At 46.7% G+C, this 27,442-nt stretch overlaps 1 protein-coding gene across 3 annotated transcripts in view; it reads left to right on the top strand.

Moving 5' to 3' along the window:
• MGRN1 (mahogunin ring finger 1) overlaps nucleotides 1–27,442 on the top strand; it is a 52,935-nt gene that overhangs the window by 12,337 nt on the left and 13,156 nt on the right. For all 3 annotated transcript variants that reach the window (XM_051780934.1, XM_051780944.1, XM_051780954.1), the window contains exons 4-8: nucleotides 6,409–6,555; nucleotides 16,082–16,199; nucleotides 20,365–20,431; nucleotides 22,647–22,699; nucleotides 24,946–24,993. In XM_051780934.1, the coding sequence (XP_051636894.1) occupies nucleotides 6,409–6,555; nucleotides 16,082–16,199; nucleotides 20,365–20,431; nucleotides 22,647–22,699; nucleotides 24,946–24,993 (433 nt within the window). The remainder of the gene's footprint in view (nucleotides 1–6,408; nucleotides 6,556–16,081; nucleotides 16,200–20,364; nucleotides 20,432–22,646; nucleotides 22,700–24,945; nucleotides 24,994–27,442) is intronic.

Below are 27,442 nucleotides of genomic sequence, written 5' to 3'. Positions count from 1 at the left end.
GTCGCACTGGATCGTGTGTTCCAGGCTCAGGGCTGGAGCTCTGGCAGGGCTCCAGCTGCAGCTCCCAGCCAAGGTGGCTCTGGGAGCGTGGATGTAACGTGAGCAGTTTGAGTCATAACCACACAAACCCCTCAGCTTGGTTTTATGTGAAAACTGAAGGATGGTTTTGTTTTGGTTTGTTGGGTTGTTTTTTTTTGTTTGTTTTTTTTTTTTTAATGAGCAGAACCTGTGGTTCCAAAACTGATTGAACAGGAAAAGAGGGAAGAACTTCCAAAAAAGTAACTATTGATAAACAGCTCTGAATGTTGTCTGGTTTTTGAGCTGAGGGGTGAAGTACTTCTCTAGGAAAAAGTTGCTTTCCTCACACACTTGCAATGAAAAGGGTATTTGGTTCTCCCTGCAGGCATCCACATTAGCAGTGTAACATCTCTCAGAAGCCAAATGGGAAGTGGCTTTTTCCCTGGGAGTGGCCTTGCTGTGAAAGGAGCAGTTGTTGAGGTTTATTACATGTAGTCCTGCCATTCTGCTTTCTGTGGTCGCATGTCCCATTCTCCCAAGCAGACTTGCAGCTCTGGACTATTTGGAATGTAATGAACACACACCTTGACAGTGTCCAGGTTTACATCCATCTAATTCCTGGCACTATCAGTTCTTTTTCTACCTCACAGGCTCTCACAGGCCCTAGTGCTGCTGCTGCTGCTCTGTCAGTGCTGACAATGACACTGCCAGCATGACTCGATTTAATTTTGCACTGATGTAGACCCAAAATGGGATTTTAATTGCCAGTCCCCAAGGGTACATTCTGTCTTGTGCTTTTCTCCTGTTCTCAGCTAGAGGCTTTTCCTTCCCCTCTCTCTGCACATAAGGACACTTTGTGCCCTCTCCAGCTTGGCTTCTTCACAACCAGTGGTTGAGGTTTGCACATTCTTTCCAGAACTATTTAATTTACCACATCCTTCACCCAATAAAATGATGCTGAGATGAATGTCCAGGTGTAAGGTAGGGTCTGATGGTAAAGTCCTCACAAGCTTTTGGTTTTCCATAGAATCCCAGCGTGATTTGGGTTGAAAAGGACCTTAAAGATCATCTCATTCCAACTCCCTGCCATAGGCAGTGACAACTTCCACTATCCCAAGTTGCTCCAAGCCCCATCCAACCTGGCCTTGGACACTTCCAGGGCTGGGGCAGCCACAGCTTCTCTGGGCAACCTGTGCCAGGGCCTCCCCACCCTCACAGGGAAGAATTTTTTCCTAGTATCCCATCTAAACCTATTCTCTGTCAGTTTGAAGCCATTCCCTGTGTCCTGTCACTCCAACCCCTTGTCCCAAGTCCCTCTCCAGCTCTTCTGGAGACCCTTTAGGCACTGGAAGGGGCTCTAATGTCTCCCTGGAGCCTTCTCTTCTCCAGGTTGAACAACCTCAACTCTCTTGGCCTGTCCTCATAGGAGAGGAGCCATGGAGGAACATGGGGAAACGTTCCCTCTGGACTTCCTGCCAAGCTCTGACCAGACAAAATTCGGAGCTTTGCCAAATCCTGAATATTTACAGTAGCTTTGGAGAGAAACAGTAAACCTGTGGGTATTGGTGTTGAAGTTCTGAGTCTTTGACATCTCATGTGTTTTCTGTCTTTGGAGAAGGGTAGTGGGAATTTTGCTGTTAAGCATTAACAGAGAAAGACTTCCTTGTGACTGTCTTGTGTCCCATGTTTGGCCTTAGATCAGAAGCTTTATTTCAGAGCTGCAGTACTTGAGGGGCTGGTACTGGCTGTTCACTGTTTCCCTGGAAGCACTTCCAGTTGCAGGAGGAAGACCAACTCATTGCACAATGTGTTTTGTGGAAAAGTTGCACTGTGGGACAGCCTCTCTGCTTCAGTGTGGGCTCTGGGATTTGTATAGCATCATGGAACAAAAGCAGCTGTAGTGGTTTGGGAATGTGTCTGAAGCAACAGGAACATCATGGAGAGTTGAGGAACATCATGAACAGGAACATCATGAAACCACTGAGTGTGGCCTGAGAGGTGGCCGAGGGGAGAGAGGTGAGTTGCTGTGAAAGAGAGAAAGGAAATCCCTTCTCTTCCCTCTCCAGCACAGCAGAGATAACCTTGATCCTTGGAGCTGTTCATCCCATGGTGGAGGTGAGGGGCTGGGACTGCCTGCTCTGCAGCCCTGGAGGGTGTTAAGGTGGACAGAGCTCTGCAGAACCCCCAAATAGTAAAACCTCAGTTTGATGGTGATCTCCCCTGTGAAAGTCAGTGCTATAGGGGTGTCACTAGTTCTTCCTTTATTTAATCCCTGCTCTAACACTGGGTGATGCAGATCTCACAGTACTAACTCAAGCAATACTTAATGTTTATCCTGCATGTCTGCTAAGTTGTTGGCCAAACTTTTTAATCTCCTCCAAGGATGGAATTGTGTTCGACTCAACGTAGTTCTAAAAAATTGTCATGGCTGCTGTTAATGATATGTTTATGTTTTAATTCTTTAACAGACAAACAAAAAGTTCCAGCATTTCCATTGTTTTATCCAGGAGTGATGTCAGACCGGGTGGCCTCGGCTCCCTTGGTCATCCTGCTTTGCCTTTTCCATCAAAACGTTGGATCAGCTCTTTGTTCCCAGAGGTGGTCAGTCTCTTTGCTCTGTACATGTGATTGTGAAGGCTCTGTGATGCACCTCTGTGCATGACCCAAAGGCACACCCAACAAAGTCACTGGTTCCTAACTGTGCATGCATCTGTGACCACCTCACATCAACACTGTCTGTAGGGCTTGGCCCAATGTCCACTGTAATCTTCAAGTGCAGGTGGAGACAGAAGAGCTCTTGTAGCACCTGAACCACTCCTGAGCCACCCCCTTGTCTGCCACGTCCCTTGCAAAGAAAGAAGGAATGCAGAATGTGTGATTTTTGTCATGTTACTCCCCTGATGTTACATCCCACCATTCCTGCACCTTAAGGTGGGACATGAGATGTCTCTGCCTCTCAAAGTATGCACCAAAGTAGCCTTTGCTTGTTCCTTGAGCCAGTTACCAGCTGGCAGAGCTGCCTGTGCAGTCTTTTCTCACCTCAACTCCTTGTTCTGTGGCAGGTCATAGAATCCTAGAATGGTTTGGGTTGGGAAGGACCTTAAAACTCATCCCCTGCCATGGGCAGGGACACCTTTCACTAGCCCAGGTTGCTCCAAGCCCTGTCCAGCCTGGCCTTGGACACTTCCAGGGATGGGGCAGCCACAGCTTCTCTGGGTAACCTGTGCCAGGGCCTCAGCACCCTCACAGGGAAGAATTTTTTCCTAATATCCCATCTAAACCTATTCTCTGTCAGTGTGAAGCCACTCCCCCTTGTCCTGTCATTACAGGCTCTCGTTAATAGTCTCTCTCCATCTTTTTCTGTGGGTTCCCTTCAGGTCCTGGAAGGCTGTGAATGATTTTCTTACCCTCCAGCACCAGGACGTTGGATAGGAAGATACAAACACAGCCTTGCTGTGACTGTCACCATTTAGGGACAGTCCTTGTCCCCTGTTCCACTGATACTGTTCCAGGCAGACAGGACTCGGACTCTCTGACTTCCCACGTATCCTCCAGGAACCTTCTCTCCAGGCACTGCAGTTGGTAGTGGCCCCTCAGTGGTTTCCCAGGGCAACAGATCTATTCTAGTGTGGGTTTAACCCCTTTTCTTCCTGGAAGGACAGAAGCACATTGTGAGTGCCTGCAGGGAGGTGCAGAGCTGAGATCAGGAGGGTGATCTGGGATGCTCTTTGTGACTTCCTGAGAAGATGAAACAGGCAGTGGTTGTACTAATGACATGTTGCTTCTGACCCCACCCCAGGTCTCCCACCTTGTTACCAGGGGCTGTTACAGGTACCTTGGTCTGTGCTGTCCATCTGTAGCTCACATGTGTGCTGGGCATCTCTGTTTAAAACCTCCCTGTGCATGAGGTGGGGCTGTGAAGCACTTTCCTCAGTGCTTTCCTGCAAGGGTACTGGTTTTCCCTCCCTGCTTCTTCTGGAAGAAGTGACAAGTCTGTCATAGCCTGGATCCTTCTCTGCCAACCTCAGATGAAGAGAGAGCAGCAAGAGATAACTCACAGAAAGTTGTGCTGCTTTCTTGACACATACAACATGTGAGTGGATTGTTGCCATCCGTGTTCTTGGGTCAGTCCAGCACAAAATGTTGATGCTCCCCTGTGTGTTTTCCAGGCAAACCTGCCCTGCTGCCCAGACTGTTTCTTCTTTACAACCTTCAAAGGCCATGATTTCATTCTTTGAATGCAACCAGCTTGTGTGAAAATACCATTTTGCTCTGTACTGTGTATTTCGTCCAGGCTGCTGCAGGTGTTCAAACTCTCAGTTTTGGGGATATGTCTTTTTTATACTGGCATGTTGGGTGTATTTAGCTTGATTTGCTGTTCTGACCTAGGTGAACCTCTGGCAGAAGTCTTGTTTGGAGCTCTCCAAGCCCTTCAGACAGGAATGCTGTGTGAGCTATAGTGGTTCACTGGGGTTACATTAGTGCAAGTACATGTGTTGGGTATTTGATTATATCGCTCTTAAATTTTATTTTGCACCTTTTATGTTAAATTGCTGAAGCTGAACATTTCATTCTTGTTCTGTGTGGTGTTAAGTAAAATTCATGCTGGAACCCTCTTAATTAGGCAGCAGTTATTATATGTCAGTGAACTCAGTAAATAACAATTCCCTTGACAATTTTTAGATTGAATTATGGAGGTATGCCTGGCACATTTCTGAGTATTTTTGAAAGTACAGCCTATTCATCCAGGCTGTTTGATGAGGGGAGAGTCTGACTGATACTGTGAAGTCAGAAATAGTGCCAAGCTTTTCATGAATAGTTCAGCTGCTTGGCTTTGACCCAGGAATCGTGGCAATTAAGGTACACTAATAAACAAGTGGAGCTGGAGCTGGGTGACGAATTGAGTGCTGTTAAACCTCTCAAAGTCAACCTGCTGCCTCCACCCTTCCCACACAGTGCCTGAGCTCACTGTGGTACCTGTGGTCCTGGGGTTACCCTAGGATTTGAATGTATGTGTAAGAATGTGGTGCTGCCCTGCCAGTGAATCACATCCATTTGTCTGTTGCTTTGCTTTTTGAGGCAGGGAGATTTTGGTGTTTTCAGCTGGAGAAGAGGAGATGGAGGTCAGACCTCATTGGGATCTGCAGCTCCTCCCAAGGGGCAGCAGAGGAGCAGCTCTGATCTCTGCTCTGTGTGAGCAGAAACAGGACCCAGGGAATGGCTGGAGCTGTGTCAGGGCAGGGTCAGGTTGGATCTCAGGAAAAGGTTCTTCCCCCAGAGGGTGGTTGGCACTGAACAGGCTCCCCAGGGCAGTGGTCACGGCTCCAAGGCTGTCAGAGCTCCAGGAATGTTTGGACAATGCTCTCAGGGACAGGGTGGGATTGTTGGGGTGTCCTGTGCAGGGCCAGGAGTTGGACTTGTGATCCTTGTGGGTCCCTCCCAGCTCAGGTTTTTCTATCATTCTGTGATCTTCTCATGGTGTTTTGTGTTGGCTGTTTGTTCCAGGATCTCTGGTCTCCCTGGCCACTCCTGGCACACTGTAACTCACCACTGGCCTGTGGCCATAGCTCACTGCCCTGGATCTTGCTTCAAACCTCCTTCTTCACCAGCTTTGTGACCTGCCTTTTCCTGCAGCAGGGAGGAGTAACCCTGGGCAGTGGTGATCACACCATGGGGTCCAGTTTGCAGTAGCCCACAGCCAAGTCATGGCTCACTTTTGTGTTCATTGAAATAACTTCTAAACTCATTCTTGTATTGGTTATTGTGTGTCTGTTGTGCAGTTGGATGGGTTAATTTTTGTTCAGACAGTAAATACGTGCAAGCTCCAGTCCTTCACAGCATCAGAGCTTTAGCTGATCATTTGTACATTTAAAGGTATTTGAAGTTCCTACATCCAGATGCTTTCCAGGCTGAATATCATCATCTGTGTGATACTGCAGGTATCTTTTGTTGAGCTTCAGGAGTTCTTTGTGTTACAGAAACCTTGTTTTTTTGTGTGTCAGGCACCATTTCATTTGCAGTGTTAAAAGAATTAGGTTTTAGATTTCTCATGCCTGTGCAGGACTTCTTTAGCCCAAATACTGAGCCTAATCTGAAGACTTAAATGGAAGGAGAATGTTGCTTCTCCTCAGGGTTTGACATTCAAGATTTCCCTTTCTTGTCTCATTCTGTGTCCTGGCACTGTAAGGCTGGGTGAGATCCCTCAACACCATGAAATCTTGGAAGAACCTTCCTCAGGGGAAAGAATGGAGATCTCCTGGGAAGCCTGAGGTGGAAGCCCACGGTGCCTTGCCTACCCCATACACCTAGTCTGGAGTACTCTTGTCCTGATTTCCAGAGTGATCTTGGTGATATCTCATAAATGTTTAATCCTCTGGCACTGTCTTTCAGGTATAAAGATGACGTTGACAGTCCTACGGAGGAGAGCGGGAAGCAGAAGGTCCTGTACAGCCTGGAGTTCACCTTTGATGCAGATGCCCGTGTTGCCATCACAATCTACTGCCAGGCCACGGAGGAGTTTGTTGGTGGCATGGCAGTGTAAGTCTTGGGCTTGTGGGCGTGTGGAGGGGCACAGGAGCTCTGGTGAATGAGCTGTCAGACATTAGTCACCTCTGAGGCTGTGCTGCCACAGATGGTGGGGAGGGAAATCTCCTCCTTTTCTGTTTGGTTTTATATATTCTGATAACTTATTACTTTCACTTCCCTCACATAGACAATACCTTGTCTTGTTCCCCTTTTGGTTTGGTTTTAGGGGGTAGGGAAAGTATTCTGTGTGCAGCAAAGGAGAGGAACTCATAACTGTGTGTTCTGTCAGCAGGATGTGCTATGAAATTAAAAAAAAACATCCCTTCCCTTCAAATACCACCTGTTTTTTCGCCAGATCACCTAATTCACTGCATTTCTGCATGTGGGCCACCAAAGTAAAGTTCAGTCTGACATTTACAGAGTGAGTCTGTAGAACTGAAGCCCTCCCAAAGCCCCTTTTGGGATAAATGACCTCCTCAACGCAGGCTGTTGGGAGATGGGAGAGGATTTACTCCCTGAAACCCATGTTTCCTGCCAAGTACACCTTGGGTTAGCTGTGAAAAGAATGGTCAAAATGTCATCTGTGGGGTCTTTCTCATATCCTGGTAGTACATCCCTACAGATTTTAAACTCTTTTTATCTAAATCAGCACATTTAAACCATTCCAGTCGACACCATATCCCATGAAGAACTTCCTCTCTATGTTAAGAGCAGAGGTGGCTGGATGTGCTCTGCCTGGTGTGAGTTGGGTACACGTGAGCTGCTGGTATGGAATGGCAGACTTCCAGTGGCCATGGGACAAGGGGGATTCCATTTGCTCCATGGGCAAAGGAAGGTTCAGGCTGCAGAAGCTCTTGGCTTCCTCTGGTAGAGGCTTTTGGCTGAGCAGCGGCTCTTGGACGTAGTGCTGATGGCTTCTGCAGTGATGCTCTGGAGCTGGGGCTGAACTTATCCTCGACTGAAGGGATCTGCAGAGGTTCCAGCAGGGAGAAGAATGTATGGCAGGCCATAAAATGGCTTATATGTTTCATGCAAAGTATGAATATCCCACTAATGTTCAATGAACAGTGTATTTTTAGAAATGAGACAGGCTCAATTCTCCAATTCACATATGCATTCCTTCAAACTGGAGGATATCCTGATCCAGAATGTTCCCTTCCCTTCTTCTGTTGAAGCCTATGGCTACCTCTGTTTTGGGGAGGTAATAAATGAGCTCCTTTTAAAGTGCTTGGAAAATATCTCTTGACAAACTCTGAAAACACTTTCTGTTTAGATCCAGCTTTTCCTGAGCAGAGCTGAATGCAGCAGGATGCCTTAGAAATCCTGATAAAGTTTCCATGTTCTGTCTCTTAGGTCCTTAGGTTTCCTGTGAATTTAGTGCTAGTGAAGGTGTTGGAATGGCAGCCTTGGAGATTGAAGTCCTCTTTTCCTAACACAGGTACAACGTGGAGAGGTGGCCAGTGTCCCTTGTGCTGCCCTGCAGTGCTCCTTGGTTTTTGACCTTAGAGGGAAACAATCCATGGGCTGATGGGGAGAACTGAGGGTCTCTATGGCCAGGGTGGATGTATTTACATTGCCAGACTTCAGCCACGACTCAAATCAGCAAGGCTTGGCTTAAATCATTGATTTTAATCTTGTTTTGCATATTCACCTGTTGGTTCACCTTGAAGGAGAATTTGTCACTGGTCATTAACAATGAAACATCCACATTTACAACTCGGTGTCAGCTTCATGTCAAACCTTGTGCTACATTTTTTGTGCTACAGAATATCCATGTAGTTTATTTTTTCAGGCTTATACTTTTCCATTTTACATCAAAATGGCAAAACCCCGAAGTTATTCTGAAAAGAAACATCTTTTATTCTTTTTTTAAACCAGGCAGTGTTGGGCTGGAATTGCAGCTGAATCACCCAAGACCAGCAGTTTTTGCTCGTTGGTTAAACTGCTCGTGCTGGACTCTTAAGAGACTTTCTTGTCAAGTTGTGCCTTGGATAATAATTGCTTAATGGAAGTATTTTAGTTACCAAATATAACTGTTTCTGAACAGAGTGTGTTTTCAGTCCTCTGTAACTAGTAGCTCTCCCCTCAGAACTTGGTTGGTTGGTTGGAGGGGGAAAACACAGTTTCTGGTTCATTTAAGAACACGTTTTCCTGAAATTTAGTGCCATGCACTGAGCCAGTGACTGTCACCAGTCTGTTCTTTAAAGCTTGTGCAGCAAACACGAGCTACCCAATGACTTTTAAATGAAATTTGAACAATTCCTAGGTAGAGTTTCTGAAAGGTAACACATCTGTCAACTTAAAAAGAATTTTTTTTAAGTACGAATTTTTGATCCACCCTGTCCATGGTTCACTGAGAGAGGGATCTCTGTTAGATGGCAGAGGAGAAGCCTGTGTTCATGAACCCTCTGCATGAAACCAGGATCAGCAGTGATTTCCCCACTAACAGTGTGTGGCTGATGGTTGTGCTGCCCTGCCAGGGTGGCAGCAGCCCCTGGTGCACTAAACCTTCTCAAAAGCCAAAGCACCCACATTCAGCTCTTGCTTCCACTGCTGACCCTTTGTTTATTAAATCATACTTTCATTTCCCCATAGTACAGGAGTGATGAACTGTCTGCCTCTGCCCTGGAGTTCTCAGACAATAAATGTTACACAAGTGTGGGGTGCAGAAGCCAGGGAACCTTTTGGAAGGCATGATCCTGATTTCATGCAGATGTGTAGGTAATAAGGGCTGGGGGAAGTGAGATACAAATATAGACTTTATAAGCTGCTTTAATTCAACCCAGGCTATTTTCCCATGTGGAAGTGGCTCCTGAAGCACGTCTTGGGGCTAGTGCAGCTGCCCAAGTAGGCATCTCTGCTTCTCTGGATTTGCTGGCTGCTAGTAAAAACCTTTTGAAGCTCTGATTTCAGCTTTGCAAAGCAATTCTGTAAGGGCAGTGCTATAATTACTTTGATTTACTCTTTTCAAATTCTGGTGGAAAAAAAAAATCCGGGCTGCATTCTTAGAGCTCTGAGTGGAGTGAGTGCATTTTCAGTGCACTAACAGGAATGCAGCTTTCCCTGCCTGGGCTGGTAGATCTTCCTTTTCCTCAATTTCTTTTGGTGCTACATTCAAGGAACAGGCATGTGCAAAAGCTGTACTGCGTATAAATTCGAAACTTTTTCTGTTGCACTTGATTGGGATGAAGATGCTCTTTAAAAAGAAGTACTTTTTTTTTTTTTCCACTCTCCTAAATCGATGCTAAATCCTAAAATGGGAGAAACTTTCTGGACCCTTGTGAAAAGCAGGAATTTTCTCCCATCCTGCAGCATGGCTCCTTAGAAGTGCTAAACAAGTTATTCCTGCTTCTCTGCTGGAACAACCACTGATCCTGATAGTATCAGCAATCCTTCCTTAGAAACTCCTGCTAGGAACATGTCATGCAGTTTGGGGGGAGAGGAGGGAGGGGAGGTGGCTCTCCCTGAGCAGAGGCTTTGCTTGCTGTGGAGCTTCTGCTCACCTGAGAGCCACAAAGCTGTGCCTTTGGGATTAGCTGGTGTCGGTGGCCAAAGGGAATCCTTTCTGCAAGCTTCCTCCTGGGGTTATTTGGGCTCTGTTTAAAAGCTGGTGGCTTTATCACTCCATGCTGCCTGTGCTAACCTGTCCCAGAGGAGTGTCCAGCAGACTCTCCCAGGTAACTTTGCTCTGCTCTGCTGCTGTTTCCTAGCTGAGATCTTGGGAACACGGAGCTCCCAACAGCTGCTGCCTCTAGTCCTGAACTGTTGAACTCTGAGTTTCACAGGGAGCTGTGTCATCAATTCTGTGGGACCACAGGTGACCAGTAGAGTCTGATGAAGATGAATGTGTGGTGTTGGTGATCACAGAGGTGTGTTCACCTCTCCAGCCCTGTACCCAGGGGAAGGTCCCCTGCACTTTCGGGTGCTAGTGCAGGTATCTGTAAAAGCCTCTTGGATGAAATGAGAATTTGTTTATATGTGGAGGGGACTGCTGCTCTCACCTTTAAAATATCTTTTGCTTGATTCCTTTGTGGTCAGAATTTAAAGAGTAAAACACGAGTTCTCAGAGGACCAGCTGGTTCATCACCCCAAGGATAACAGGGATCTACCTATGTCCAGAGTCTCTTTAATGGCATGGAATTAGCACTGACCTGCCTCTAAACAGCTCAAGGCCCTTGATACCTTCAGTTTTATTTATTTTTCCAATTGTGTCCGTTTTCTTTGGTTTTGGAATTTGGTAAAAACATGGATATGTGTGAACTGTACATTGACTACTCACCAGTGATTGCCCCAAGCATGTGATTTCTTTCCAGAGGAGAGGGGACTCTGCATTGCATTTCCATTGCAGGGCTTGTAGAGAATAATCAAAGGACTCCCAGTTCATAGCCTGCCTTCTGCAGTACCTGGTTCATGTGCTCATACCCTGAGATGTCTTTGGGTTAGGAGACAAGTGTGTTTTTGGAGCAGGCTCAGAGATGTTCGTATTTTCTTTTTGTGAGCGCTCTGTGAACGCATCCCTTCCTTCTCTGGCAAAAGCCTTGATGTGCACACTGTTAGCCTGTTCCTGGGAGGGCCCCTGGGACTCTTCCAGCTGCAGGTATCCTGCTGACTGGCAGGAAGGATTGCGTAGTTCAAACATGACAGCAGCGGTTGTTTCCTCGGGGGAAGAATTCAAACCAACCCTTGTAGCTGGAAGCACTTAAAAGAGCCAGTTCTAAAGGCATGAGCAATCCAGGCAGATCAGCAGCTCATGATAAATATGACGTGTGAGGTTTGACTCTTGCAGCCCATTCTTCTGAAAAAGATCTTCCTTTTTGGACAGAAAAGGTTCTCTCCCATATCCCAGTAATGTTGCCAAGCTCTATTTTCTTGTTATAAAGAGAAAACAGAATGAAAATAGGTCGGTCCAGCTCTGCAATCCCTGCCCTTTTCAGGGCTGTGCTGTTTGTGATGCTGATGGGCAAATGGATATATTAAAAAAAGAAATCCCATTTCCTTGTTTGTGTTGCAGTGCCCACTACACTCATCCCAAACATCCTCCCACGATCACTGCAGTGCACGGACACTGCAATGATTCCCTGTTCTCTCTGCGTGTGGAAGTTTGAAGAGCTGGGTCACAAAATGAAATCCAGCTCAGAGCAAGGCTGGTTTGATTCAGGCTTGCGTAGGAGACACAGAGGGACTCAGATATTCCTTTGGTTATTTAATAGCCTCTGTCTGTTCAGGGCCTTTGAAAGGTGCTCTTGCTGCTTTTGGCCGTGGGCTGTGGTGATTAATACGAATTCTTTGTGAAGAGATTTCTTCTGTGTGGAGAAGTCAGAGGCGAGTGCTGGTTTTTTTGTGCTCGGCACAAGCCTTTACAGCTTTGATCCAGGCCCACACCAGTCCCCAAGGGAACACTGTGGTGTGCAAAGTTCACGGGCTGGAGAGCCAAATTCTATAGATTTCACGGAGCAGACAAACCCTCTGCCAGTAATTGGAGTTGTGGCCTTTGTGCCTTTCTGTGTGCTGTTGTGTGAGCTTTGAAGCCGGGAGTGTTGTGCTCCCAGCAGCTCAGGGCAGAGCTCTGCAGGGGCTGGAGTTGGGGTATGGGCAGAAGGGTTTCAGCTGCATGGGGAGGTGTTTGGTTTTTCCTGGCTCAGAGCGGAAACTCAGTCCTGGAGGAAGCAGGAGGGGAGCAGAACGCTGCCAGGGACTGCAGTGCAGCATCTTAGCACCTGGTTAACCTCCAAACTCCTTGTGAGAGCCTCTCTGGGGCGGATCTTGTCTGACTCTGACTGAGACCCAGGGCTATGGCCTTCTCGTAGTTTGGTAGTGTTTCTTTTATCAATAAAAATCACTTTGAATTGAGACATTTGTTCAACTTTCTTTTCTCCAAAAGCAACCTGTGAGATCCTGGCCCAAAATGAAAGGGAAGTGAGCAGGTGGGAGAGAGAGGAGGGCGAGTGTGCTTGTTCCTCATCAACTCCTGGCCTCTTAGAACACCAGCAGAACATGACTGGCTCATACCTCACCACCTGTAAGAGGACATGGAGCCTGCCAGGCAGTGGAAGTGGCAATGGAAGAATTGGTTCCTGAGTACCCTCTTAGGCTCTCATGTAACCCTGCCTTGTCCTCTCTTCACTGGAAATTGCCATGGAACATGCAGAGCTGCTGCTAAAGAGAGAGGACTCTTGTTTTGTCCACAGGCTCTTCAAAGCACAGACTCTCTCAAATGTTTCTAGTCAGAAGTGTTACCTTGAGGCAGCATTGCTCCATACATCCTACTTTCCCTGAGGAGCAGAGCCTGGACAGTGCTCTGTGTAACTCAGGCAGGCTGGCAAGGATCCTCACGTGGTGCTTCTCATTGAGGTCCTGGTGTGCCTGTAGGAGCAGGAACTGCCCTTTGACTGCCCAAGGCAGCCCCAGTGCCAGGCAGAGCTGAGCAGGAGGAGCACAGCAGTGAGGGGTCTGGACCAGTGCCCTGCTGAGAACTTCCCCAGGTGCTCATCCAAGGATGAGGGAGAGGAGGAAACGCCCCCCAAATTTATGTTGGGTCTCTGGTGAGCATGTAGCAACAGAAGTTTAACTCTGTTTAGCCAGAGGTTCCCAAACTCTAACATGGCTTGGGAACTACTGAGGGTCTGCAGGTCTGGACTGGGCACAGGGAGAAGCCACAGGCTGAGTGTCTCCGTGCAGGCAGCGAGTGCTGCTCAGCTGATGCTGGAGGAGAGGGGCTGAGGAGTAATTTTAGTTTGTTCCTGTTCTCTCAAAAATCACTGGGGTGTGGTCACAGGGCCTCTCATCTGCTGGTTCTGTGATACACAGCTGGTTTTGGGGGTGGAAGGGTTTGACATGGGGGAGGAAGGAGTCAGTGCAGAGTGTAAACTTTGCTTTGTGTGTGTCACACAGCTCATAGGAGGAATTGTGCTGCATGAGCCCTGAGGACAGAGCTGGGGGCTGCTGCTGCAGTCAGCACGTGTACCTTGTGTTGCTGGTGGTTCTCGTGCTGTCAGGGGTACCTGAACAAACAAACAGGTTTAAAATACTGTGACCGAGGGTTTTTGTTTGGTCCTGACCTGATAGGACAGATCCCACTCACTTCTCCACTGTCCTGACCTTCCAGTGATCCCAAGGGGTTTCTTTTTGGAAGTCCCTCTGGATGGAGGCCTGGCCCAGTGCAGTCTGAGCAGTAGCAGCTCAAACATTCAGCTTTCTCAGTCCTTATGCAGGGAGAGGCATTGTATTGCTCCTCTGCTGTCCTTCATTCTTTAATACATGCTCTCTTTTTCTGTAACACTTCTTCAGGGCTTCTCTGCTACTGTTTGCTGTGAGTCCCCAGCAGATCAGGCATGGAATAGAAGATTATAAAAACAGCAGATGCCAACCAAAGGGGCTGGGGATGGGCAGATGCCACTTAGACCCTGCTGTGCAGGACGCTTGCTTTGTAACAGCTTGCCAAGTTGTCCTCCTGTGCAGCACAGGGAGTGTGTGCTTGTGCATGGAACCTGTGCATCACCTTGGAAAGCTGATTGATCTCTGGGATAGTCTGGGATCACCAGACTTCCAGGGAATTCACCAGCCCACTGGTGCTCAGCAGCCTCAGCTCTGGCTGCTGACTGGAGGTGTCCAGAGTTGTCTCGGGGTGCTCAGATCAAGTCTGACTTGTGTTAGGCAGTCACACAGTCCAAGGCATAAAGCTCACTTGGTTCACTTGGGGAGGCCTCCTTAATAGCTTGGTCATACTCTTGAGCTCAGAAGATCTGTGTGCCTGGTTTCCTTTTCCCAGGGATAGTGAGAGCAGCAAGTCAATGCGAGTATTGTTATTCCCTGTCCTCCTTGGAATAGTGTTATTTGTTTTCCTGTTGTAGAGTGGTTTGGGCTTCTAGTGCTGTAAGTGCAGGTCCTCCAGCCTTCCTGGCACTCGGCAGCAGCTTCTTTACACCCCTTTCCCAGCTCCACTCTCTCCTCTGCACTTTATTTCCAGTAAGCTCCTGACTTTCTGTCACTTCAGATAAGTCACTTTTCCATCCTCTGCTTTCCCAGCTGTGGAGGGAGAATTGTGCCTCTCTGCAGAGCTGAGGAGCTTTGAGAGTGCCACAAAAGGAGCCAGATACAGCCTTGCTCTATTCATTGTGCTTGACAACTCAGTAAATAAAACTTCACTCAATTGCTCGCTCTGTAATTCACATATAAAAGACCTGTCATTCTGATCTCTCCCACACCATGCTTGAAATGCAAAGGATGGAGTGAGACCTTCTAGTAAAGCAGCATAATTTCAGCACAGTACAAAATGGGCTTTGAGGGTGTTGTCATAAATAACATAATGCACCTGCCTTGGCAGGAAGAGCAGAGTGCACATGTTGAACCTACCCTTTGTCACGGCCTTCCAGAATTTAACATTGATCTTGTGACACTTGATAAGCCTTCTGGACCCTCAAGAGGGTACAGGAACTACTCTGGCTTTCCAGAGAAAGGCAGCAGTTCATGCCAGTGGGGAGCCTGGTTTTTCCTCCTCGAGTTTGAGAGGAATTAATAAATATTCATCATCTCCTGGTATCCAGGTTCTTATACCTTCAGCTTCAAAATGCATCCCAATCACTGTGCTGTGCATCTCGTCACCGTGCTGAGGGAGCCTGTTGTTGCAGTGTAAGTCTCCTGGGCAAGGGATCTCTCACATTCTCTCTGGTTTGTAAACGTGCTCTGAGCACACAGTTGGTAGTTGGACAAGAAAGGCTTTGGTGGTAAAACCAGCTTCAGATGTTCCCACCCTGCTTTGGGGTTCGCTGCCTCCTCTCCTGTGCCAGAAGTGGCACAGGGAGAGGCTGTGCACATCCAGCTCAGGCATCACCCTCTGGACAGGGGTAGTGGGCAAGGAAACATCTCTCACCAGATGGGTTCTGGATGCAGAAGATGGTGGATGGTAGCTGTGGTCCCATTCCAGATGTTCATCCCAGCCTTGAGGCAGTGGAAGAATCATGGCTCCTGTCTGTGTGGCCGGCGTGCAGGATGGTTGGTGTCTCTCACGTAGTGCTGGTAGCCCTGCAGCACCTTGGGGAAGCACATGAGGAACAGAGGGGTGGATTGCAATGGCTCTTGCTTACCAGGATGGTGGAGCCAAGCAGTATTTCCCACTGCAGAGCTATCCCACAAGGCACGGGAGAGCTGCTGGGTTGTGTGTTAGGTCATTGCTGGTTCTTCCTGGGTTTCCTGCAGAAAATAGGACTATGCTGGGCTGAAAGCCAGGCCCTGGATTTAGGGAGCTAGGCTTTGCCAAGCTGCTGCACCCCACTGTACTCCTGACACCTAGTGTTTCCAGGCAGGTCAGTATGGACACGATCAGACCTTGCCTGTCTGCGCTGCTTTCCCTCCCCTGTGCTCACCTTCTCGCTTTGACCTTTCCCTTCCCTCTTTGTGTCCCCACTGAATGGCTGCCAGCCCCTCTGCCAGCTCTGCCCTTAGAGCTGCCACTTGTGATTCCTGAAAGGCAGAGTGAGTGAGAGCTTGGCAGAGAGCAGTCATTTGTTACAGCAAGTTTTCTTTTCCCCCCTTTCTTCAGATACAGCACAAAGAATCCCTCTCTGCAGTCGGAGACGGTTCATTACAAGAGAGGGGTAAGCCAGCAATTCTCCCTGCCTTCCTTCAAGATTGATTTCTCAGAGTGGAAGGATGATGAGGTAAGTCTCTTCTTAGTGTCCCCTTCTTTCCACACCCCTGTTGTCCCAGAAGCACTGGTCTCCATTTAGTGCCCTGAAGTTATGGCTGGAAGACACTCTCCCAGCTGCCACAGTGTGTTTTGTGGGTGCTTGGGAACTTGGCAGGTAGATCAGGCCAACAGGGAGGAAACTTTTGATATCACTGATCAGCTGGTTTAGGAGAGAGGCAGCAGAAATTGGCACTGGAGCTTTTCCTGGAGGAACCTACCACTCCTCAGCCTTCCTCTCCCTGCCACCCAAAGAGCTTGTGGGAACAAATATTCGTTTCAATCTCTCTGTTTTGGTGGGGTTTAGGTCTAAGATTTTGGGTTTTTTGGCTGGTCCTCTGGAACAATGTTCTCCAAAATGAGGTGCATATGAGGCAATTCACTGGGGTGCAGGAAGAACTTCAGTAATACATGTATATATCTCATAAATGATAAACACATATATTGGGAATATATGCTCGAAATATTTTACTGGTGGGATGAATGATCAGAGTAGTTTGGAGTACACTGCTCTCGTGCTGTTTAAGGGCCACATCCTGCACTATTAACTGCAGCAGTACAGTGCTGTGAGGGGATATTCTCCTCCTGGGGCATTCACACTGGTGCATCAGTGCTGAATAAAGGAATGGTGTCCTCCTCTTTGTTTAACCCATGACTGCAAACAGATGGGGGCTTGGTTTTAATTAAGGTCTGTGGCTATTCCTACATAGCAAAATTTTGGAGTCCTGGTAATTTTGGTATCTTTGCAAAATTCCAAGCCAGGCAGTAAGTTTCTGCTTCTTGAGCCTCTGATCTTTGGCCCAAGGGCTTCCCCTTGTGCTGGTTTAAAGGTAAACCAGCAGGGGGAATAAACTCAACTCAAAAGAGAGATTATAAGTCAGAATAACAATTTAATAAAATAAAACAATAAGTACGATTATACAGACAAACAATTGGTTTTAACCCACAAAACCCAAATGTATAACCCAGCACCCTGGGGCATGAACAGAGTGGTGTTCTTTGGGCCCCCTGAGTCCAAAGTAAAAGGAGAGGGGGAAACCTGTTGGTGAGAGTGCTGGTGCAGTCTGGTCAAGAGTGGTGATTGCAGTCTGGTCGAGAGTGATGGTTACAGTCCAGTCAAGAGTGGTGGTCTCAGTCTGGTTGAGAGCAGTGATCTGCAGTCTTCCTCTGGATCCCACGAGTGGTTATAAAAGTCCCAAGACTCCAAGATTTTATATTCTCCAGTTCAGGCAGGAATGCCCAGCACTTCCCTCAGGGCGGGGAGCTCCACAAAGGGTGTGAGGACAAGAGCAACCTCCTGTCTCACAGGCCTCTTAACACCCAGTTTATAGCCTGAGGAGTCAGGCTCTATAGGCAGAGGGTGTAAATGGTTCATTGATAACAGTTTCTGGGAAATGGCATGGAAGGCTATAGAATACACAGTTTTGGGTTACACCCATACAATGATGAACTGGTCCCAGCTGTTCTAACTAGGACACCCCTGCATGTGACCAGAGCAGGGAGGCTTTGGGCTTTCCCCTGCTCTGTGCAGAATTGTCATAAGAGATTTCTAAAGCAGAGGAGTTGGTCTGTAGCTGCTGATAGTATATTTGTTCCTGTGGACCCCTCTCCCAGGAAATCAACACTGATAGAGTGTTCAATTCCTGACCCAAACCTGTGCAAGAGTATCGTGTATGTGAACCCTGGTAGATAACTACTTATTTAAAAGGAAAATAAAAAAAAGAAAAAAAGGAGGGGGAAAGGAAGAAGTGATCTTTCATGTATTTTGAAAGATTGAATAGCTATTGTCTTGAAGTTACAGCTATAACTATAATCAGTCCCGTGCCTTAAAAAATGCTGTGGTGGTTACCAAGAGCCTGCGGAGTCTGGTCTCCTGATGTCTTGTCTTCTCTGCCAATAGATGATTTCACAAGTTCAGCCTACAAAAGCCTGGAAGAGCTGCTTTTCAATCCCTTCTGTTGTCTGAGAGAGCTGGAAAGCAGGAGCTCAGATCCCTTTCTTCTTAAAAGAATTGTGGAGCTTAATTTTCACTTTTGTTCCTGTCAGCAAGGTTTTAACTCAAGTACTAAAGTCATGTCCCTTTGACAGCTTAAAGGGAGAGATGCTGTAGAAAAATGAGCTTCCAGCTTCCTTTGCTTGTTCTGCTGCATCCTCCTATTTCTCTTTTTTCATTGGTGTTACTGGAGCTGGAGAAAATGTGAAATGAGCACTATGATTTGGAAGTGTTTCTCCTCCCATTTCAGCTCTCTGTACATATCAGTCTTGGTCCTAAATCTTCTTAACTGGCCACCAAAATGCAGCCCTTTTATCTGGGAGAGCTGACAGTGTGTACACTCAGCTGTGCACAGTTGCACTTTTCAGATTTCTTTCCAGCTTTGTCCAAAACCCCCAGATTTGCCTCATATTTTCGCTCAGTGTAATACTCGGATATGACGTAGTTCTTGGCTGGCCCACAGAAAGGACAGTAATGTTATGTTGGGCTGTTCTGTGGAAAGCTCTATAAAAGTTTGCTTTGTCTTCCCAATACACTGGTTTGCTTGGAAGTTACAGAGTATGGCTTGTGTTGAGCCAGTTGTGCTCAGGGCCATAAAAATTAATGTGAAATGGTCCCTTAAAGAGGCCTTTTGTTTGAGAAATCCAAAGTTTATAAGGTAAAGCAACCTCAGTTCTGTGATGTGACTTTCCCTTCAAACGGCCAAAGAACAATTTCTGTCATGCAGTAATAAATCAGAGCAGGAAGCAAAGCAAAACCATAAGCTTTTTCAGCTATTTTAATCCATTGTCCTCAATGAATTTTCCCTCTGTGCCGTGCCAGAACAGTTCAAAAATGCAAGCTGGAAAATAGTGGCTCAAGGAGTCTGCTCTGTAACAAACCCTGAGAGGTTAAATGAGATTTTTGTGTTTGCTCTGTTACTCTGCTGTTTTGGAAAGAGAATAGATTCTGGTAGTTAAAGGAGTAGTAAAATATAAAACCATCATACAGAGGATGAAAATCGACATTCCTCAAGGTTAGAAGGTTTGGTCACATCATAAGGGTCTTCCAGCACATGCTTTCTGTTTGGAATCCTCACAGCTCCCGTGGGAGCTCTTGGCAGAGGCACAGCCACGTGGCTCATGGGCTGTGGGACACCTGGCTGGTGGCTGACCAGGTATCCCAGTGTGCAGGTGTCACTCCTTTCGGGGTGAGCATTTAGGTTGTAATTAATTTTCAACTATTAGGCTCGCACTGAGGGTCACCTTCCCTGCAGTCTGGGTGGTTTGGGTGGCCATTTGTGCCACTGGCTGCCTTGATAATTAACCTTTTGAGGGACCAGCTGGAGTGAGTCACGCTGCAAATGATATTGGGGCTGCAGGAAACTTAGGGGAGCCCCAAAGCACTACCTGGATGGTGCTGCAGCACTTGGAATTGGGTCTCAGTTTTCATGGGAAAACCAAAAACAGACTACCTGGAGCACCATGGTGAAATGACATCTTTTTTTTTTCAGTCTTGGCAAGAGATGAGACAAAAATCTCCAAGTCAGTAATTAAAAAAACCACCAGAAATCCAGTCTCTGAGCCACTTCCGTTCCTGGCATAGGACAGTGTCTGTAAGGTTGCCTTTTCCTTGTGTTTCTAAGATGACACAGAGCTTTTGAAGTGCTTTAATGAAGTGCAGGGCAAAGGGAGAAGTTGAGTCTGTTTTCCTTGCACTCAAGTGAGATCTTAAAGTTTCACTCTCGCCCATTAGAAGGTCAAGGACCTGAATTTCATTTCATGCCAAGAGATGGAAATCAGTCTGGTGTTTCCTTAAGGTGTTATGTGAACTTGAAGGTTGACAGATTTTTCTCTTCAGGAACTTCATACAAAAGTCAGGGTCTGTTTTGTTTTGTTGTGTTGGGAGCACAATGCACTGCTGTGCTAAAGCCTTACCTGTCCTGCCATACACAGGCAAAATTGTGGCATTAGATATATTCTGACAAACTCGTCCTACTACAAATCACTCAGGAGACTTTTGGGATATGTGAATTAGCGAGAATTAAATACCATTTGAGACCAGGGGCTGGGGGCCTTCATTGCTGTGATGTTCCATGATCTCAAGTGTTGTCTTCACCAAGCCTGGTGTGATTTGTGTAACCTCAGCTCGTTTCTGTCCCCCCCAGCTGAACTTTGACTTGGATCGTGGTGTGTTCCCTGTGGTCATCCGAGCAGTGGTGGATGAAGGGGATGGTAAGCACGGTGCCCTGCTCCCTTGGAATTCTCCTGTCTCCCTCTGAGCTTATGTGGCTCCTTGGAGAGCCTTTCCAGAACAAAAATATTTCAGGAGTACGCCTTAACTTCCCTTTATTAAAAGGGCCTTGCTAACCATGAGTTCTTGCATAAAAACATACTTCTAAAAATAGCCTGCAATTTTTTACAGGAAAAATGGCCAGGTGTTTGGTGTTGGAGGGGTGTTTAGGAGAGCTCCTGGCTCTGCCACCAATGCCAGGCACAAATTGGAGCAAATTACTTCTTTATTCTTTGGGTTTTATTTTTGCAGTTTGTAAGAGAAGGAGAGAGGGAGTATTTTCTCCCTCATTGAGGGGTAAGTTGTCCTCATAAAAACCTAGAAATGAGCAGAGAAAAGGAAATGGCTTTAAAATGCTCAGGCCACTCTTCAACCAAATGCAACTTCATTCAGCAGTTTGAAGTTCTCCTGTTTTTTTCTGAGGGTGATGAATGGTTGCAGTAAAAGAGGAGAAACAATTCCTGATTATTTTAAAATAATTAATAATTATGATTATTTGCTGGTTATTTTTAAAGTGGATTGCTGCTTCGGAGAGGGAAGTCCAGTAAATATTTAGATTGTTACTCACCTTGGACAGTATTTCCCTTAGTGGGGTGTGTGCTTTTGGGCTCCACATGTTTGCACTCACATGAATTGTCAGCAATGAAAAGGGCACAAGGAAGTCACATTTTCTTTGAAACTGGGGGGTGTTGTGGTCAGCAGGACCAGCATTTCACTTCTGTGACATTTTTTACAAAATTTAAGATAATTAGGAAGGAAAAAATCCATTGTTGATCACATTGTTCAGGTCAGTCACTTGCAGAGTTTCTTATGCTGTAGATGTGGAAAAGGCCAGAAACTCATTGCATTATTTTACTGTCTTCCAAGCAGACTGCAATAGAACTGGATGAAACAATTTAAAATGTGACTAACAAAGCACAGTGCAACATAAAGGAAATTACTTGTAAAGTGCATCTATTTTTAGTGATTTCATGCACTGTTAGTATAATCCACATATATGTATATTTCTTTACCATAATATAAAACACCTTCCTCTGTTTATGGAACTTTTGGCAAGGTATTTATGCTCTCTAATGTTGGGCATGTCTAGAAGGATCAAAAATAGAACAGGAGGCAGCATGGGAAGCATACATTTATGCACATACCATGCCCAGTCTTAGCCAATAATGTACTCTCATCTATTTTAATAACCTGGAAAGGCAACTGCTTTTAAATCCTCTCCTGGAAAGAATATCAGCACAAAAATATGTGACACTTGAGCAAGATTTGAGGAAACTGTTGTGCATTTTGGTTCTTTTTTTTAAACTGGTGGGCCTGGAAGGAGCTGGCCTTGTGTGTCTGGAGCACCTGGAAAATTACAGCTGGCCTGTAACTGCTTGTGTTTAGTAAAATTAAATGGTGGTTCCGTGCCTTCCCTTCCCTCTGTGATTCCTCCACCACTTCTGCCTCCCACTTCCATATGATGAGTCTGAACAGAATTAAGCAAAAAGGCCCAACCAGTTGGAGCTGAACAGAACTGCAGAGTCCTGAGTGAGAGAGACTGGGATTGTACCTCACCCCTCCTGTTCTCTACTTGCTGAGGGGGCCAGGAATGCACTACTGAAACCTCTGACAGCCCCTTCTCAGTGCTATTGGATTAAGAAGGAACACTTGACTTTGGAGGAGGGAAGATGTGATGTTTATCTTTGGGGGAGAAAGTCAGAGAACTGGGCAGAAATGTTTCAGTGGCTGGAGCTGGTATGAGAAATAGATGTTTTATAGGCATGTCTGACTAGAGTGAAATAAAGTGATAAGGGCTGGAAGTGCTGCCAGTTGCTGTTAAACCAGATGGATCTGTGATAAATTCAGGTAATTAAACCCAGGAATGAAAGGGGAGAGCAGAATCCCACTGAGTGCTTTGTTTTACTTTCCCTTTACAACCTCTGAAAACCAAGTGGGATAGTTTGGAGCACTCAAGAAGGCATGGCTGTGTAGGGCCCACCACAGAGCCCAGTGAGATGAATCAGCCTGACAAGATAAGTTTTAAATGCAGGAGACATGAAAATAGTACAGACAGCAGTTCAGAAATGTCAGTGGACTACAATGCAACTCTCAGGGTATTTTTATGCTCGTGCTGTTTACAAGGTTTAACCAGATCTGCTCCTTCCCTTTTTGCAGTGGTGGTTGAGGTCACTGGTCACGCCCATGTTCTCCTGGCTGCATTCGAAAAGGTAAATGAGTTCTTTTTTCCCTTTGTCCTTGTGTATGTAAACATTTCCACGGGTCATTAGTTTGTATTTATGTAACACTTAGCCCAACAGAGTCCTGGCTCGTTCCTGGGTGGTGTTGTAGTACAAGGAACCTCTTGCAGCAGCTCCTGTGCAGCCTGTAATTATCATTTGTACCTGAGCTGGTGGCTCAGGTAATTGCAGCTGCTGTTTCCTGTGTGTGGGGAGAGGGTGGAAGGTGTTGTCCATGGCTGCTACCGTGCAGTTTTCCAGGGCAGAACTGGATCTGCTGTGTCCAGACCCTGTTGCACCATTGTTTGGCCTTAGCTTACACACAGGGCCAAGCCCTTTGGAAGAATTAGGACACATCCTGCATGAAGACTGTGAGCTTCACTACTCTTGGGTGGTGTGTTTGATGTAGTGACCACTGCCTGCATGGTAAGGCCAAGCCAAGCTGTGTGCACAAGCCTTGATAACAAACTCTCTTCCCATGATAACTGGACCCTCAAAAGAGTTACAAGATCCATAACTACACCATAATTAATGAATCTGGCTGTGGTAACACTGCACACACCTACCCTGGGCAGGTGATTCTTGTGGTGACATGCTGAGGTGAGACAAGAGATGCTGGAGCAGAGCTGGGCATGTAGAGGGGAGCAGCATCAGTGCTGTGCCGTTGGAAATTCCCCACTTCCAGGCTGGCACGTGGCTGACCTTGGTATCTCAGTCCTCTCAGTTCCTGTCGTATCCCTGTCCAAGTTGCCAGGTCTTACTTCTCTTCCTCCCAGGTGGATAATGTGGATAGTGAAGAGCTGAGTCAGAGGGCATGGGAAGCACAGTCAGTCCTAAGGAAGCCATGGGGCTGGAAGATGCTTTAAGTGTTTTAGGTTGCTTTTTGTTGGACTTGATCCGTGAAGAAAATGAGTTTTCCAGTGTTAGAAAGGTTGTTCTGAGCACTGGCTCTGTAGGTAGTTTTACTCCTGGCAATTAGAGATGGGCAGCTGCAGCACCCTTGGGATTAGGGCAGGGATGTTATTTTAGTTTCCTCCTCTGGCTGATGTAGAAAAACAAAACACACTGGAGTCCCTCATAGTTCAGCCTCATAGTCATAGTTCAGCCACTTCTTTCTTCTCATCTTCCCCTGAATGCTTAGAACAAGATTAAAATCTCACTTTTAATAAAAAGTCATAGGGCAGAGTACATGTTGAGTTCATCCTCCCTGTTTGATTAAAATATGTTCCCCATCCTTAGAATAATTGCAGCTTTTGAAGTGTAGGTCCATAAATCCAGGGGAGGTCCTCGCTAATAAGCACTGCTGATCCCCCAGAGGACAGACAGACCAGCAGGACCTGGTAACTTGCTATTTATATGTATCTTTAAGATCAGAATAACAACCTTGATCCTTTGTGTAGTTTGACCTTGCAGCTCTTCGAAAGGCAGAAACTTGTTTGCCTGAAAATAGGACTGTTTTGTCTTTGGTGTGATGTTGTCTCTTCTTTCTGAAACTCCTTCAGCAAACAGATGCACATCTACAGCTGTTTACAGCAGCAGGACCTGCTGGAGCATCCCCTGAGTCTCCTTTGCTGCTCTCTAGACTGTGGCAGGGGGGTTGATTTCTTTCTTTTTAGTGGCCCTTGTGGGTGATGGGGAAAGTAGAACTGACATCACTAGTCCTGGCACCAGGGGTTACAGAATTGTTCCAGCTGTGCCTGCTGCCACTGAGGACGTGAAAGGCTCAGAGCTCTGAGGATGTGGAGCACGTGTGACTTGTTTCTGACTCTGTCCAGTGGACAAACCTTGTTCTCAGCCTCTTGCTCTGTCAGGGCTTTGGCCTCAAGAGTGGCTCTGTTGCTGGATGTTATTTCGGGTGTTAACAAATGTCCCCTGCCAAGTCCTGCTGGACTGGCTGCAGAAGTGTCTGCACCCAGTTGGGTTGCTTGCAACCTGAAAGCACCCAGTGTGCCAGGGGAATTTTGTGTGTGCTCTGACCACTTCAGCAAGGTTTGACTTGAGCCAAGTCCGTCTGACTCTGTGCTGGAGCAGACAAGGTGTGCTCCAATACCCTGTTCACTAACTCTGCTGGGAGGGATTGCCATCCAGGTTGTCCTGGTTATACATACCCTCCCCTCCCCATAGCTAGCACACACCAACCCTGAGCACGAGCCTGCTTTAATTACTTTATTTAATCAAATTTTTATTTTATTTAATTTTTCAGCTATTTAATGCGTTTCCTTTTTTTGCCCTGCTAGCACGTTGATGGCAGTTTTTCTGTGAAGCCCTTAAAACAGAAGCAGATCGTAAGTACCTGTTTTCTGTCTACTCATGGTTACAGACTTGCTGGTGTCCCACCACTGTACCCAGTGGGAAGGTTTGGTGTTCTCTGAGAGCCTGAGATCTCACTTCTTTAGCTCAGATATCACAAGCAAAGGCAGTGAGCTGCTGGCTGCCCTAAATGTTGCCCTTTTGTATCCCATCCCAGTGTGATGTGCAGAAGCTGGGTAGTGCCTCATCAGGATTGAAATTGCCTTCAGTCCTGCACAGACAAAAATACATGAGCAACTACAAACTGCTAAGAGTGCCAAGGATTTCAGCTTCTGAGAAGAACTCTGGTAGTGATCCTGCTGCAAAGATCAGCTTGAAATGTCTTGGAGAAAGAGATGAGATTTCAGGGGTTGATCCCTTCACCCAGGGCGTGTGCTGTGTTTCTGCTTTAAATGTTTGACTGCTCATGATGGATGGTTAAGGTTTACTGATCTGAATTAAAAAGCCTTTTACTACCAAGAAGGTCATTAAGTACCTTAATAAGACACTTCTTGCTTTAAGATGTACCTTCCAGTCCCCAGATCAGAAGAGAGCCATAAACAGTGTCAGTAATCATATATGAAAATGGCATTTGTTAATTCACTGTCTAGCTCCCCAGCTCTGTGCAGAGACTCATGGCCTGTCCATATTGGACATCTGACAGCAATATTGGCCCTCTCTCCCAGAGCTTTATCCCAGTGCCAGTGGTGTGGGAGTTGCCACTCCAGCCTGATGTCTGTTCTGAGCCCCGTGTGTCCCAGACTGATCTGTGCTCCCTTCTCTTCCTTGGTGCTCCCCTTGGCTGTGTTGCAGCACAGTCTCCTGGCTGGTTGATCCATCTGAGTCTCACAAGTACTTTTAATAGAATCAGAGACTGTTTTGGAAGGGAGTCTGTCAAGTGTGTGAGGGCAGGTTTGTCGTGGGAACATGCAGGAGAGCTGTGCCTCGGCTGGGAGATGGAGCAGAGCAATGTGATGCCAGCAGAGCCTCTTTCTCACATATTTTTCAGATCAGAGTGTTTGTCAGCTGATGAAAAGCCTCTCATTTATCCTGCTTGGGATTTTTTTGAGGGAGGGGGTTTAATGCTTTTATCTCTAAACCAGTGCTTCCACGGTGTGAGCTCTCTCAGTCAGCGTTGGGTTACTGTGCACACTGAGGCAGTGTGTGCATCCTTCTCCATTCAGCACTGCAGACTCCCCACATGGAGGGCTGTGTTGCTGGAAATGCTCTGCAGGAAAGTTCCCACCCTACCACGGTTTGGTTAGCTGACTCCTGCAGTGGAACACTGAGTGCTTGTCTGTCTTTACTGGCAGAGCATGTAACCTTCCCACTCAGCGTTTAGTTGTGGGTACTTTTTTTTTTGTTGGCAGTTAGTAAAATGTAACATTTCTAAGTTCTCTCCTGTGGCTTTTGGAATAGAAGGAAGCTCTTGTTAAAGAACACACAGTACCACTGAAACTGAGATGGCATCTGCACCCTTAAAAGCATAGAGCAGAGGTGTAGAGTCTGTGTCTGCAATAAACCATGTTATAACATTGTACATTCTTTGCCATCCCTGCTTTTCTTATGTCTTCCCCTCCCTGCCATTGCCAGGATTGTGGGTACCTTTTGTGGGCATCGATCTCTAAAGCTCTTTGGGAGCAGGAAGCAGCAGCCCCTGGGCTGAACTGCTTTGTGCTGTGTTCAGTTATAGTGTAAGTACCAACCTGTTTACAGAAATTCAGCCTGGATGAATACAAACAGATGGGATCAGCAGACAAACATAACCTGGACTTGGCCAGTGGTTCCTGTGTGCATCCAGTGAGGCTGTAAATAGCAACAGAAGCCTTCGGAAGGATGATGTGGTGTGGGATGGGTTGGAGAAGGGTGAAGGTGAAGAACTGCAGGACTGCATTGTCTGCAATCAACCTACTTCTTAATTACTCCTACTCTTTTAAAACCTAGAGTTCTTTCTAGTAAGAGCTGTTGCACTGCTCACCCTTTCCCTGCTGGGACATGAGTTTCTCAGGATTTTTAGAGGAAAGCAGTTAAAAGGAACGCAGGCTCCCGCAGAGACTTTGGTCTCTCCCTCCCTGACCTCTTCTTTGCTTTGAGCTGACCACTCCTGCACACACTGTCACTCACTGTGATCCTCCAAGGAGTCAGGATGCTGTAACAAGGCTCCCTTTGAAATGCCAAGTTACAAAAGGACGTTTCCCACATAATTGTCCCCAGACTTCCTGGGCGAGTTGTGAGCTGCTGCAGAGGGTTTTGCTCAGCAGTCCAACAGCTGATCTCATTGCCATGAAATGCAGGCCTAGAACAGATTGTCTGTGAGCTGCACACTGAGTTACACGGGGAGACTCTGGAATTAGTGTGTTAACACTGCCATGTCTCAGCTCAGAGCATTTCTGAACTAGCAGATGGGCTGGACACAGCTCCCTCCTGCCCCCTTCTTGGCATGTG

The sequence above is a fragment of the Manacus candei genome, unplaced genomic scaffold (genome assembly GCF_025592945.1).
Source record: "Manacus candei isolate 608988 ecotype Guabito, Panama unplaced genomic scaffold, ASM2559294v1 h1tg000002l, whole genome shotgun sequence".
NCBI classification, from domain to species: Eukaryota; Metazoa; Chordata; class Aves; order Passeriformes; family Pipridae; genus Manacus; species Manacus candei.
This window is presented reverse-complemented; position numbering and strand designations above follow the sequence as displayed.